A 13,641-nucleotide genomic window follows, 5' to 3' on the forward strand; every position below is an offset into this window, starting at 1 on the left:
CAGCAGGAGAGGGAGAAGGAGCCGGAGGTGGAGAATGACCAGTTGGAGGAGAAGAAGGAGGAGGAGTCGAAGGAGCAGGAGGTGGAGAATGAACAGGAGTTGTAGAAGGAGCTTCAGTTGGAGAAGGAGGAGGAGGTGAAGAAGGAGCATGAGGGGGAGAAGGAGCTGGAGGAGGAGAAGCAGCAGAAGGAGGAGAATGAGCAGGTGGTGGAGGAGTTGGAGGTCGAGAATGTGCAGGAGGTGAAGAAGGAGCAGCTGGTTGAGGAGTAACTGGAGGTGGAGGAGGAGCAGGAGGGGGAGAATGAGCAGGAGGGGAGGGGGAGGGGGAGAATGAGCAGGAGGGGGAGAATGAGCAGGACGTGGAGGAGAAGCGGTAGGTGGTGGAGAAGCGGGAGTGGGTGGAGAAGCGGGAGGGGGAGAAGGAGCAGGAGGAGGAGAAGGAGTAGGAGGAGGAAATGGAGCAGGAGGAGAAGGAGCAAGATGTCGAGAAGGAGCAGGGGGAGGAGTTTGAGCAGGATGTGGAGGAGGAGAAGGAGCAGGAGGTGGAGAAGGAGCAGGAGGAGGTGGAGCAGGAGGAGAAGAAGGAGCAGGAGGGGGTGAAGGAGCAGGAGGCGGAGAAGGAGCAGGAGGAGGTGGAGCAGGAGGAGAAGAAGGAGCAGGAGGTGGAGAAGGAGCAGGCGGTGGAGAAGGAGCAGGAGTTGGAGAGGGTGCAGGAGGAGAAGAAGGAGCAGGAGATGGAGGAGGAGCAGGAGAAGGAGTTTGAGCAGGATGTGGAGAAGGAGCAGCAGCAGGATGTTGATCAGGAGAAGAAGGAGCAGGAGGTGGAGAAGGAGCAGGAGGAGGAGAAGGAGCAGGAGGAGGAGAAGGAGCAGGAGGAGGAGACGGAGCAGGAGGTGGTGAAGGAGGAGGAGGTGGAGTAGGAACAGGAGGTGGAGAAGGAGCAGGAGGTTGAGTTTGAGCAGGAAGTGGAGAAGGAGCAGAAGGGGGAGAAGGAGCTGGAGGGGGAAGTTGAGCAGGAGGTTGAGAAGGAGCATGAGGTGGAGAAGGAGCAGACGGTGGAGAAGGAGCAGGAGGTGGAGGAGGAGCAGGCGGTGGAGAAAGAGCAGCAAGTAGAGAAGGAGCAGGAGGAGGAGGTTGAGCTGGACAAGGAGAAGGAACAGTAGGGGGAGAAGGAGCAGGAGATAGGGAAGGAGCAGAAGGTGGAGAAGGAGCAGGAAGTGGTGAAGGAGCAGGAGCGGGTGGTTGATCAGGAGGAGCACGAGCAGGAGGAGGACAAGGACCAGGAGGAGGAGAATGAGCAAAGGTGGATAAGGAGCAGGGGGAGGAGGTTGAGCAGGATGTGGAGAAGGAGCATGAGGAGGAGGTTGATCAGGAGGAGGAGAAGGAGCAGGACGTGGAGATGGAGCAGGGGGAGGAAGAGGAGAAGGAGCAGGAGATGTAGAATGAACAGGAGTTGTAGCAGGAGCTTCAGTTGGAGAAGGAGCAGGAGGTGAATAAGTAGCAGGACGTGGAGATGGAGCTGGAGGAGGTGAAGCAGCAAGTGGAGGAGAAGGAGCAGGTGGAGGAGGAGGAGCTGGAGGTCGAGGATGTGCAGGAGGTGAAGAATGATCTCTTGGGGAAGAAGAAGCAGGAGGTAGAGATGGAGCGGGAGGGGGAGAAGGAGCATCATGAGTAGAAGGAGCACGAGGAGGAGAAGGAGCAGGAGGTGCAGAAAAAGCAGGAGAAGGAGCAGGAGGAGGAGAAGGAGCAGGAGGGGGAGAAGGAGCAGGACGGGGAGAAGGAGCAGGAGGGGCAGAAGGTGCAGGAGGGGGAGAAGGAGCAGGAGGGGGAGAAGGAGCAAGAGGGGGAGAAGGAGCAGGAGGAAGGGAAGGAGCAGGAGGAGGGGAAGGAACAGGAGGAGGGGAAGGAGCAGAGGGTTGAGGAGGAACTGGAGGTGGAGGAGGAGCAGGAGGTGGAGAAGGAGCAGGAGGAGGAGGAGCAGCAGGTGGAGATTAAGCAGGAGGAGCAGAAGGAGCAGGAGGGGGACGTTGAGCAGTTGCAGGAGGTAGAGGAGGAGCAGGAGCTGGATGAGAAGCGGAAGGGGGAGAAGGAGCAGGAGGAGGAGAAGGAGCAGGAGGAGGAGGTTGAGCAGGAAGTGGAGAAGGAGCAGGAGGAGGAGGTTGATGAGGAGGAGGAGAAGGAGCGGGAGGTGGAGAAGGAGCAGGAGGAGGACAAGGACCAGAAGGAGGAGAAGGAGCAGGAGATGGTGATGGAGCTGGTGGTGGAGAAGGAGGAGGAGGTGGAGTAGGAATAGGAGGTGGAGAAGGAGCAGGAGGTGGAGAAGGAGTAGGAGGAGGAGGAGCAGGAGGTGGAGATTAAGCAGGAGGAGCAGAAGGAGCAGGAGGGGGATGTTGAGCAGTTGCAGGAGGTGGAGGAGGAGCAGGAGCTGGATGAGAAGCGGAAGGGGGAGAAGGAGCAGGAGGAGGAGAAGCAGTAGGAGGAGGAGAAGGAGCAGGAGGTGGAAAAGGAGCAGGAGGTGGAGAATGACCAGGAGGTGGAGAATGACCAGTTGGAGGAGAAAAAGGAGGAGGAGGCGAAGGAGCAGGAGGTGGAGAATGAACAGGAGTTGTAGATGGAGCTTCAGTTGGAGGAGGAGCAGGAGGTGAAAAAGGAGCAGGATGGGGAGATGGAGCTGGAGGAGGAGAAGCAGCAGAAGGAGGAGAAGGAGCAGGTGGAGGAGGAGCTGGTGGTCGAGAATGTGCAGGAGGTGAAGGAGCTAGAGGGGAAGAAAAAGCAGGAGGTAGAGATGGAGCGGGAGGGGGAGAAGGATCAGGATGACGAGAAGGAGCACGAGGAGGAAAAGGAGCAGGAGGTGGAGTAGAAGCAGGAGGTCGCGAAGGAGCAGGCGGTGGAGAAGGAACAGGAGGATAAGGAGCAGGGGGAGAAGGAGCAGGAGGGGGAGAAGGAGCAGGAGAGGGAGAACGAGCAGGAGGGGGTGAAGGAGCAGGAGGTGGCGGAGCAGTTTAATTTATAATGAATTGTTTAATTTTTTATATATATAATTCAAGTGATTATTTTAAAATGAATTGTTTCATTTATGATACAAATAATTCAAGTGATTATATTAAAATGAATTGTTTAATTTATTTAAAAAATAATTCAAAGTTTAATTAATTATATAAATAATTAAATAGTTTAATTTATTATATAAATAATTCAATAGTTTAATTTATAATGAATTGTTTAATTTATTATCTCAATAATTCAATTGATTCTTTTAGAATGAATTGTTTAATTTATTATAAAAATAATTCAAGGTTTAATTTATTATATAAATAATTCAATAGTTTAATTTATAATGAATTGTTTCATTTATTATATAAATAATTCAAATGATGAATTTAAAATGAATTGTTTAATTTATTTAAAAAATAATTCAAAGTTTAATTAATTTTATAAATAATTCAATAGTTTAATTTGCAATGAATTGTTTAATTTATTATATAAATAATTCAAGTGATTATTTTAAAATGAATTGTTTAATTTATTGTTAAAATAATTCACAGTTTAATTTGTTTTAAAAATAATTCAATAGTTTAATTTATAACGAATTGTTTAATTTGTTATATAAATAATTCAAGCGATTAATTTAAAATGAATTGTTTAATTTATTATAAAATTATTGCAAAGTTGTGTTTGTTATATACAAAATTCAATCGTTTAATTCATTATATAAATAATTCAATAGTTTAATTTATAATGAATTGTTTAATTTATTATACAAATAATTCAAGTGATATTAAAATGAATTGTTCAATTTATTATAAAAATAATTCAATGTTTAATGTATTGTATAAAAAATTCAACAGTTTAATTTGTAATGAATTGTATAATTTATTATATAAATAATTCAAAGTTTAATTTTGAAAAAATAATTGAATATTTTAATTTATTGTGTAAATAATTCAAGTGATTATTTTAAAATGAATCGTTTAATTTTTTGTAAAAATAGTTCAATAGTTTAATTTATAATGAATTGTGTAAGTTGTTATATCAATAAATCAAGTGATTAATTTAAAATGAATTGTTTAATTTATTATAAAATTAATTCAATAGTTTGATTGATAATGAATTGTTTAATTTATTATAAAAATAATTCAAAGTTTAATTTATTACATAAATAATTCTATAGTTAAATTAATAATTAATTGTTTAATTTATTTCATAAATAATTCAAGTGATTATTTTGAAATGAATTGTTTCATTTATTCTTAAAATATTTCAAAGTTTAATTTATTATATAAATAATTAAATAATTTAATTTATTATACAAGTTATTTCTTATGTTCTTTTGTTCTTATGTAATGAATTGTATCATTTATTATATAAATAATTCAAAGTTTATTTCATTCTAAAAATATTTCAAAGTTTAATTAATCATATAAATAATTCAATAGTTTAATGTATTATGTAAATAATTCAATAGTTTAATTTATATTGAATTGTTTAGTTTATTATATAAATAATTCAAGTGATTATTTTAAAATGAATTGCTTAATTTATAACAATAATTCAATAGTTTAATTTATTATATAAATAATTCAATAGTTTAATTTATAATGAATTGTTCAATTTGTTTTACAAATAATTCAAGTGATTATTTTAAAATGAATTGTTTCATTAATTGTAAAAATAATTGAAATTTTAATGTTTTATATAAATAATAAAATTGTTTAATTTATTATACAAATAATTCAATAGCTTAATATATAAATGAAGTGATTATTTTAAAATGAATTGTTTAATTTATTAAATAAATAATTCAAAGTTTAGATTATTATAAAAATAGTTCAATGTTTAATTTATTATAAAAATAATTCAATGTTTCATTGATTATCTAAATAATTCAACAGTTTAATTTATAATTAATTGTTTAATTTATTATAAAATATTTCAAAGTTTAATTTATTATATAAATAATACAATAGTTTAATTTATTATATAAATAATTTAAAAGTTTAATTTATAATGAATTGTTTAATTTATCATATAAATATTTAAAAGTTTAATTTATTATAAAAATAATTCAAAGTATAATTCATTTTAAACATATTTCAAAGTGTAATTTATTATGTAAATAATTCAAGTGATTATTTTTAAATGAATTGTCTAATTTATTATATAAATAATTCAAAGTTGAATTTAATATATAAACAATTCAAAGTTTAATTTTTTATAAAAATAATTCAATTTTTAATTTCTTTATATAAACATAATTATATAGTTTAATTTATTATGTAAATGAATCAATAGTTTAATTTATAATGAATTGTTTAATTATATAAATAATTCAAGCGATTTTTTAAAATGCATTGTTTAATTTGTTAAATAAATAATTCAAAGTTTTATTTATCATATCAATAATTCAAAGTTTAATTTATTGTAAAAATATTTCAAAATTTAATTTTTTATACAAATAATTAAATAGTTTAATTTATTATACAAATAATTCAATAGCTTAAATTATAATGAATTGTAAAATTTATTATATAAATAAAGTGATTATTTTAAAATGAAGAATTTAATTTATAATAACAATTCAACGTTTAATTTATTATAAAAGTAATTCAATGTTTAATTTATTATATAAATAATTCAATATTTTAATTTATTATATTAATAATTCAATCGTTTAATTAATAATAATGTTTTACTTTATTATATAAATAATTCAAGTGATTATTTTAAAATGAATAGTTTAATTAATTATATAAATAATTCAAAGTTTAATTTATTATAAAAATAATTCAATGTTTAATTGATTATATCAATAATTTAATAGTTTAATTTATTATATCAATAATTTGAGTGATTATTTTAAAATGAATTGTTTAATTTATGAAAATAATTCAAAGTTTAATTTATTATATAATTAATTCAATAGTTTAATTAATCATGTAAATAATTCAACAGTTTAATTTATATTGAATTGTTTAATTTATTATACAAATAATTCAAGTGATTATTTTAAAATGAATTGTTTAATTAATTATAAAAATAATTCAAAGTTTAATTTGTTATGCAAATAATTAAATAGTTTAATTTATTACATAAATAATTCAATAGCTAAATTTATAATGAATAATAAAATTTATTCCATAAATAAAGAGATCATTTTAAAATGAATAGTTTAATTTATAATAATAATTCGATGTTTAATTCATTGTAAAAATAATTCAATGTTTAATTTATTATATAAATAATTCAATAATTTAATTTATAATGAATTGTTTAATTTATTATATAAATAATTCAAGTGATTATTTTAAAATGAATTGCTTAATTTATTATTTAAATAATTCAATAGCTAAATTTATAATGAATTGTTTATTTTATCATACAAATAATTCGTGATTATTTTAAAATGAATTGTTTAATTTATGATATAAATAATTCAACGTTTAATTTATTATAAAAATAATTCAAAGTTGAATTTATTATATAAATAATTCAAGCGATTATTTTAAAATGAATTGTTTAATTTATTATAAAAATAATTCAAATTTTAATTTATGAACATAATTCAATAGTTTAATTTATTATATAAATGATTCAATATTTTAATTTATAAAAAAATAATTCAATAGTTTAATTTATAATGAATTGTTGAATTTATTATAAAAATAATTCAAAGTTTAATTTTTACAGAAAATAATTAAATAGTTTAATTTATTAATTAAATAATTCAACAGCTTAATTTATAATGAATTGTAAAATTTATTATATAAATAATTAAAGTGATTATTTTAAAATGAATTCTTTAATTTATTATAAAAACAATTCAAATTTTAATTTATGAGCATAATTCAATAGTTTAATTTACTATATAAATGATTCAATATTTTAATTTATAAAAAAAATAATTCAATAGTTTAATTTATAAAGAATTGTTGAACTTATTATAAAAATAATTCAAAGTTTAATTTTTACATATATAATTAAATAGTTTAATTTATTAATTAAATAATTCAACAGCTTAATTTATAATGAATTATAAAATTTATTATATAAATAATTAAAGTGATTATTTTAAAATGAATTGTCTAATTTATTATATAAATAAATCAAAGTTGAATTTATTATATAAACAATTCAAAGTTTAATTTATTATAAAAATAATTCAATGCTTCATTGATTATATAAATAATTCAACAGTTTAATTTATAATGAATTGTTTAATTTATTATAAAATATTTCAAAGTTTAATTTATTATAAAAATAATTCAAACTTTAATTTATAATTTAATAATTCAATAGTTTAATTTATAATGAATTGTTTAATTTGTTATATAAATAATTCAACTGATTATTTTAAAATGAACTGTTCAATTTATTATAAAAATAATTCAATAGTTTAATTGACAATGAATTGTTTAATTTATTTTATAAATAGCTCAGTTGATTATTTTAAAATGAATTGTTTAATTTATTACAAAAATATTTCAAAGTTTAATGTATTATATAAATAATTCAATGTTTAATTGATTATATCAATAATTTAATAGTTTAATTTATTATATCAATAATTTGAGTGATTATTTTAAAATGAATTGTTTAATTTATGAAAATAATTCAAAGTTTAATTTATTATATAATTAATTCAATAGTTTAATTAATCATATAAATAATTCAACAGTTTAATTTATATTGAATTGTTTAATTTATTATACAAATAATTCAAGTGATTATTTTAAAATGAATTGTTTAATTAATTATAAAAATAATTCAAAGTTTAATTTGTTATGCAAATAATTAAATAGTTTAATTTATTACATAAATAATTCAATAGCTAAATTTATAATGAATTGTAAAATTTATTCCATAAATAAAGAGATCATTTTAAAATGAATAGTTTAATTTATAATAATAATTCGATGTTTAATTCATTGTAAAAATAATTCAATGTTTAATTTATTATATAAATAATTCAATAGTTTAATTTATAATGAATTGTTTAATTTATTATATAAATAATTCAAGTGATTATTTTAAAATGAATTGCTTAATTTATTATTTAAATAATTCAATAGCTAAATTTATAATGAATTGTTTATTTTATCATACAAATAATTCGTGATTATTTTAAAATGAATTGTTTAATTTATGATATAAATAATTCAATGTTTAATTTATTATAAAAATAATTCAAAGTTGAATTTATTATATAAATAATTCAAGCGATTATTTTAAAATGAATTGTTTAATTTATTATAAAAATAATTCAAATTTTAATTTATGAACATAATTCAATAGTTTAATTTATTATATAAATGATTCAATATTTTAATTTATAAAAAAATAATTCAATAGTTTAATTTATAATGAATTGTTGAATTTATTATAAAAATAATTCAAAGTTTAATTTTTACAGAAAATAATTAAATAGTTTAATTTATTAATTAAATAATTCAACAGCTTAATTTATAATGAATTGTAAAATTTATTATATAAATAATTAAAGTGATTATTTTAAAATGAATTCTTTAATTTATTATAAAAACAATTCAAATTTTAATTTATGAGCATAATTCAATAGTTGAATTTACTATATAAATGATTCAATATTTTAATTTATAAAAAAAATAATTCAATAGTTTAATTTATAAAGAATTGTTGAACTTATTATAAAAATAATTCAAAGTTTAATTTTTACATATATAATTAAATAGTTTAATTTATTAATTAAATAATTCAACAGCTTAATTTATAATGAATTATAAAATTCATTATATAAATAATTAAAGTGATTATTTTAAAATGAATTGTCTAATTTATTATATAAATAATTCAAAGTTGAATTTATTATATAAACAATTCAAAGTTTAATTTATTATAAAAATAATTCAATGTTTCATTGATTATATAAATAATTCAACAGTTTAATTTATAATGAATTGTTTAATTTATTATAAAATATTTCAACGTTTAATTTATTATAAAAATAATTCAAACTTTAATTTATAATTTAATAATTCAATAGTTTAATTCATAATGAATTGTTTAATTTATTTTATAAATAGTTCAGTTGATTATTTCAAAATGAATTGTTTAATTTATTACAAAAATATTTCAAAGTTTAATTTATTATATAAATAATTCAATAGTTTAATTTATAATGAATTCTTTAATTTATTATATAAATCATTCAATAATTAAATTTATAATGAATTGTTTAATTTATTAGATAAATAATTCTAGTGATTATTTTAAAATGATTTGTTTAATTTATTTTAAAATAATTCAAAGTTTAATTTATTATATGAATAATTCAAAGTTTAATTTATTATATAAATAATTCAATAGATTAATTTATAATGAATCGTTTAATTTATTATATAAATAATTCAAGTGATAATTTTGAAATGAATTGTTTAATTTATTATAAATATAGTTCAATGATTATTTCATTATATAAATAAATCGATAGTTTAATTTATAATGAATTGTTTAATTTATTATATAAATCATTCAATAATTTAACTCATAATGAATTGTTTAATTTATTATATAAATAATTCAATTGATAATTTTAGAATGAATTGTTTAATTTATTATAAATATAATTCAAAGTTTATTTTATTATATAAATAATTCAATAGTTTAATTTATAATGAATTGTTTAATTTATTTTATAAATAATTCAAGTGATTTTTTTTAATGAATTGTTCAATTTATTATAAAAATAATTCAAAGTTTAATTTTTTGTATAAATAATCAAATAGTTTAATTTATTGTATTAATAATTCAATAGTTTATTTATAATGAATTGTTTAATTTATTATATAAATAATTCAAGGATTTATTTTAAAATAAATTGATTACTTTATTATGTAAATTATTCAAAGTTTAATTTATTATATAAATAATTCAATAGTTTAATTTATAATAAATTGTTTTAATTATTATATAAATTATTCAAATGATTATTTTAAAATGAACTGTTTAATTTATTATAAAAATAATTCAAACTTTAATTTATAATTTAATAATTCAATATTTTAATTTATAATGAATTGTTTAATTTGTTATATGAATAATTCAAGTGATTATTTTAAAATGAACTGTTCAATATATTATAAAAATAATTCAAAGTTTAATTTAATCAATAAAGAATTCAAAGTTTAATTTATTTAAATAATTCAATAGTTTAATTGATAATGAATTGTTTAATTTATTATGTAAATAATACAAGTGATTATTTTAAAATGAATTCTTTAATTTAATATCAAAATAATTCAAATTTTAATTTATGAACATAATTCAATGTTGAATTTATTATATAAATAATTAAATGTTTAATTTATTATATAAATAATTCAATCGTTTAATTTGTAATAAATTGTTTACTTTATAACATAAATAATTCAAATGATTATTTTTAAATGAATTGTTTAATTTATTATAAATATAATTCAAAGTAATTTATTGTATAAAAAATTCAATAGTTTAATTTATAATGAATTGATTAATTTATTATATATATAATTCAGTAGTTTAATTGATAATGATTTGTTTAATATTTTATTAAAATAATTCATATTTTATGAATTATATAAATAATTCAATAGCTTAATTTATAATGAATTGTTTAATTTATTATAAAAATAATTCAATAGTTTAATTGATAATGATTTGTTTAATTTATTATAAAATAATTCAGTTGATTATTTTAAAATGAATTGTTTAATTTATTACAAAAATATTTCAAAGTTTAATTTATTATATAAATAATTCAATAGTTTAATTTATTACATAAATAATTCAATGATTATTTCATTATATAAATAAATCAATAGTTTAATTTATAATGAATTGTTTAATTTATTATATAAAGCATTCAATAATTTAATTTATAATGAATTGTTTAATTTATTATATAAATAATTCAATTGATAATTTTAGAATTAATTGTTTAATTTATTATATAAAGCATTCAATAATTTAATTTATAATGAATTGTTTAATTTATTATATAAATAATTCAATTGATAATTTTAGAATGAATTGTTTAATTTATTATAAATATAATTCAAAGTTTATTTTATTATATAAATAATTCAATGGTTTTATTTATAGTGAATTGTTTAATTTATGTTATAAGTAATTCAAGTTAATAGTTTGAAATCAATTTACTAATTTATTATAATAATAATTCAAAAATTAATTTATCATATAAATAATTCAATACTTTAATTATTACAAAAATAATTCATAGTTTAATTTATTATATGAATAATTCAATAGTTTTATTTTTAACGAATTGTTTAATTTATTTTATAAATAATTCCAGTTATTATTTTGAAATAAATCGAATAATTTATTATAACAATAATTCAAAAATTAATTTATCATATAAATAATTCAATACTTTAATTAATAATGAATTGTTTAACTTATTTTATAAATATTTCATGTGATTATTTTAAAATGAATTGTTAATTTATTATACAAATAATTCAAATGTTATTAATTATATAAATAATTCAATAGTTTAATTTATAATGAATTGTTTAATTTATTATAAAAATAATTCAATAGTTTAATTGATAATGATTTGTTTAATTTATTATAAATTAATTTGTATTTTATTAATTATATAAATAACACAATAGCTTAATTGATTGTATAAATCATCCAATATTTTAATTTCTAAATAATTGTTTAATTTATTATACAAATAATTCAATAATTTAATTGACAATTAATTGTTTAAATTATTATATAAATCATTCAAGTGATTATTTTAAAATGAATTGTTTAATTTATTATAAAAATAATTCAAGTTTTAATACATTATGTAAATAATTCAACAGTTTAATGTATAATGAATTGTTTAATTTATTATATATATAATTCAGTAGTTTAAATGATAATGATTTGTTTAAATTTTTATAAAAATAATTCATATTTTATGAATTATATAAATAATTCAATAGCTTAATTTATAATGAATTGTTTAATATAATTTATAAATAATTCATGTGATTATTTTAAAATGAATTGTTTAATTTATTATAAAAATAATTCAAATTTCATTAATTATATAAATAATGCAATAGTTCAATTTATAATGAATTGTTTAATTTATTATATAAATCGTTCAAGTGATTCTTCTAAAATGAATTGTTTAATTTATTATAAAAATAATTCAAGGTTTAATTCATTATATAAAGAATTCAACAGTTTAATTTGTAATGAATTGCTTAATTTATTATATAAATAATTCAATAGTTTAATAAATAATGAATTGTTTAATTTATTATATATATAATTCAGTAGTTTAATTGATAATGATTTGTTTAATATTTTATAAAAATAATTCATATTTTATGAATTATATAAATAATTCAATAGCTTAATTGATAATGAATTGTTTAATATATTTTATAAATAATTCATGTGATTATTTTAAAATGAATTGTTAATTTATTATAAAGATAATTCAAATTTTATTAATTATATAAATAATTCAATAGTTTAATTTATAATGAATTGTTTAATTTATTATACGAATAATTCAATAATTTAATTGACAATGAATTGTTTAAATGATGATACAAATAATTCAGTTGATTATTTTAAAATGAATTGTTTAATTTATTACAAAAATATTTCAAAGTTTAATTTATTATATAAATAATTCAATAGTTTAATTTATTACATAAATAATTCAATGATTATTTCATTATATAAATAAATCAATAGTTTAATTTATAATGAATTGTTTAATTTATTATATAAAGCATTCAATAATTTAATTTATAATGAATTGTTTAATTTATTATATAAATAATTCAATTGATAATTTTAGAATTAATTGTTTAATTTATTATATAAAGCATTCAATAATTTAATTTATAATGAATTGTTTAATTTATTATATAAATAATTCAATTGATAATTTTAGAATGAATTGTTTAATTTATTATAAATATAATTCAAAGTTTATTTTATTATATAAATAATTCAATGGTTTTATTTATAGTGAATTGTTTAATTTATGTTATAAGTAATTCAAGTTAATAGTTTGAAATCAATTTACTAATTTATTATAATAATAATTCAAAAATTAATTTATCATATAAATAATTCAATACTTTAATTATTACAAAAATAATTCATAGTTTAATTTATTATATGAATAATTCAATAGTTTTATTTTTAACGAATTGTTTAATTTATTTTATAAATAATTCCAGTTATTATTTTGAAATAAATTGAATAATTTATTATAACAATAATTCAAAAATTAATTTATCATATAAATAATTCAATACTTTAATTAATAATGAATTGTTTAACTTATTTTATAAATATTTCATGTGATTATTTTAAAATGAATTGTTAATTTATTATACAAATAATTCAAATGTTATTAATTATATAAATAATTCAATAGTTTAATTTATAATGAATTGTTTAATTTATTGTATAAATCATTCAAGTGATTATTTTAAAATGAATTGTTTAATTTATTATAAAAATAATTCAATAGTTTAATTGATAATGATTTGTTTAATTTATTATAAATTAATTTGTATTTTATTAATTATATAAATAACACAATAGCTTAATTGATTGTATAAATCATCCAATATTTTA

General features: G+C 21.6%; 1 protein-coding gene across 1 annotated transcript in view; it reads left to right on the forward strand.

The window, feature by feature from the left end:
• The first annotated feature begins 1,513 nt into the window (after positions 1-1,513).
• Positions 1,514-13,641, forward strand: part of LOC137319486 (probable G-protein coupled receptor 139) — an 89,401-nt gene continuing 77,273 nt past the window's right edge. The window contains exon 1 of the mRNA XM_067981643.1: positions 1,514-1,633. Coding sequence (XP_067837744.1) covers positions 1,514-1,633 — 120 coding nt within the window. The remainder of the gene's footprint in view (positions 1,634-13,641) is intronic.

This window comes from Heptranchias perlo, unplaced genomic scaffold (genome assembly GCF_035084215.1).
Source record: "Heptranchias perlo isolate sHepPer1 unplaced genomic scaffold, sHepPer1.hap1 HAP1_SCAFFOLD_85, whole genome shotgun sequence".
Taxonomy (NCBI): Eukaryota; Metazoa; Chordata; class Chondrichthyes; order Hexanchiformes; family Hexanchidae; genus Heptranchias; species Heptranchias perlo.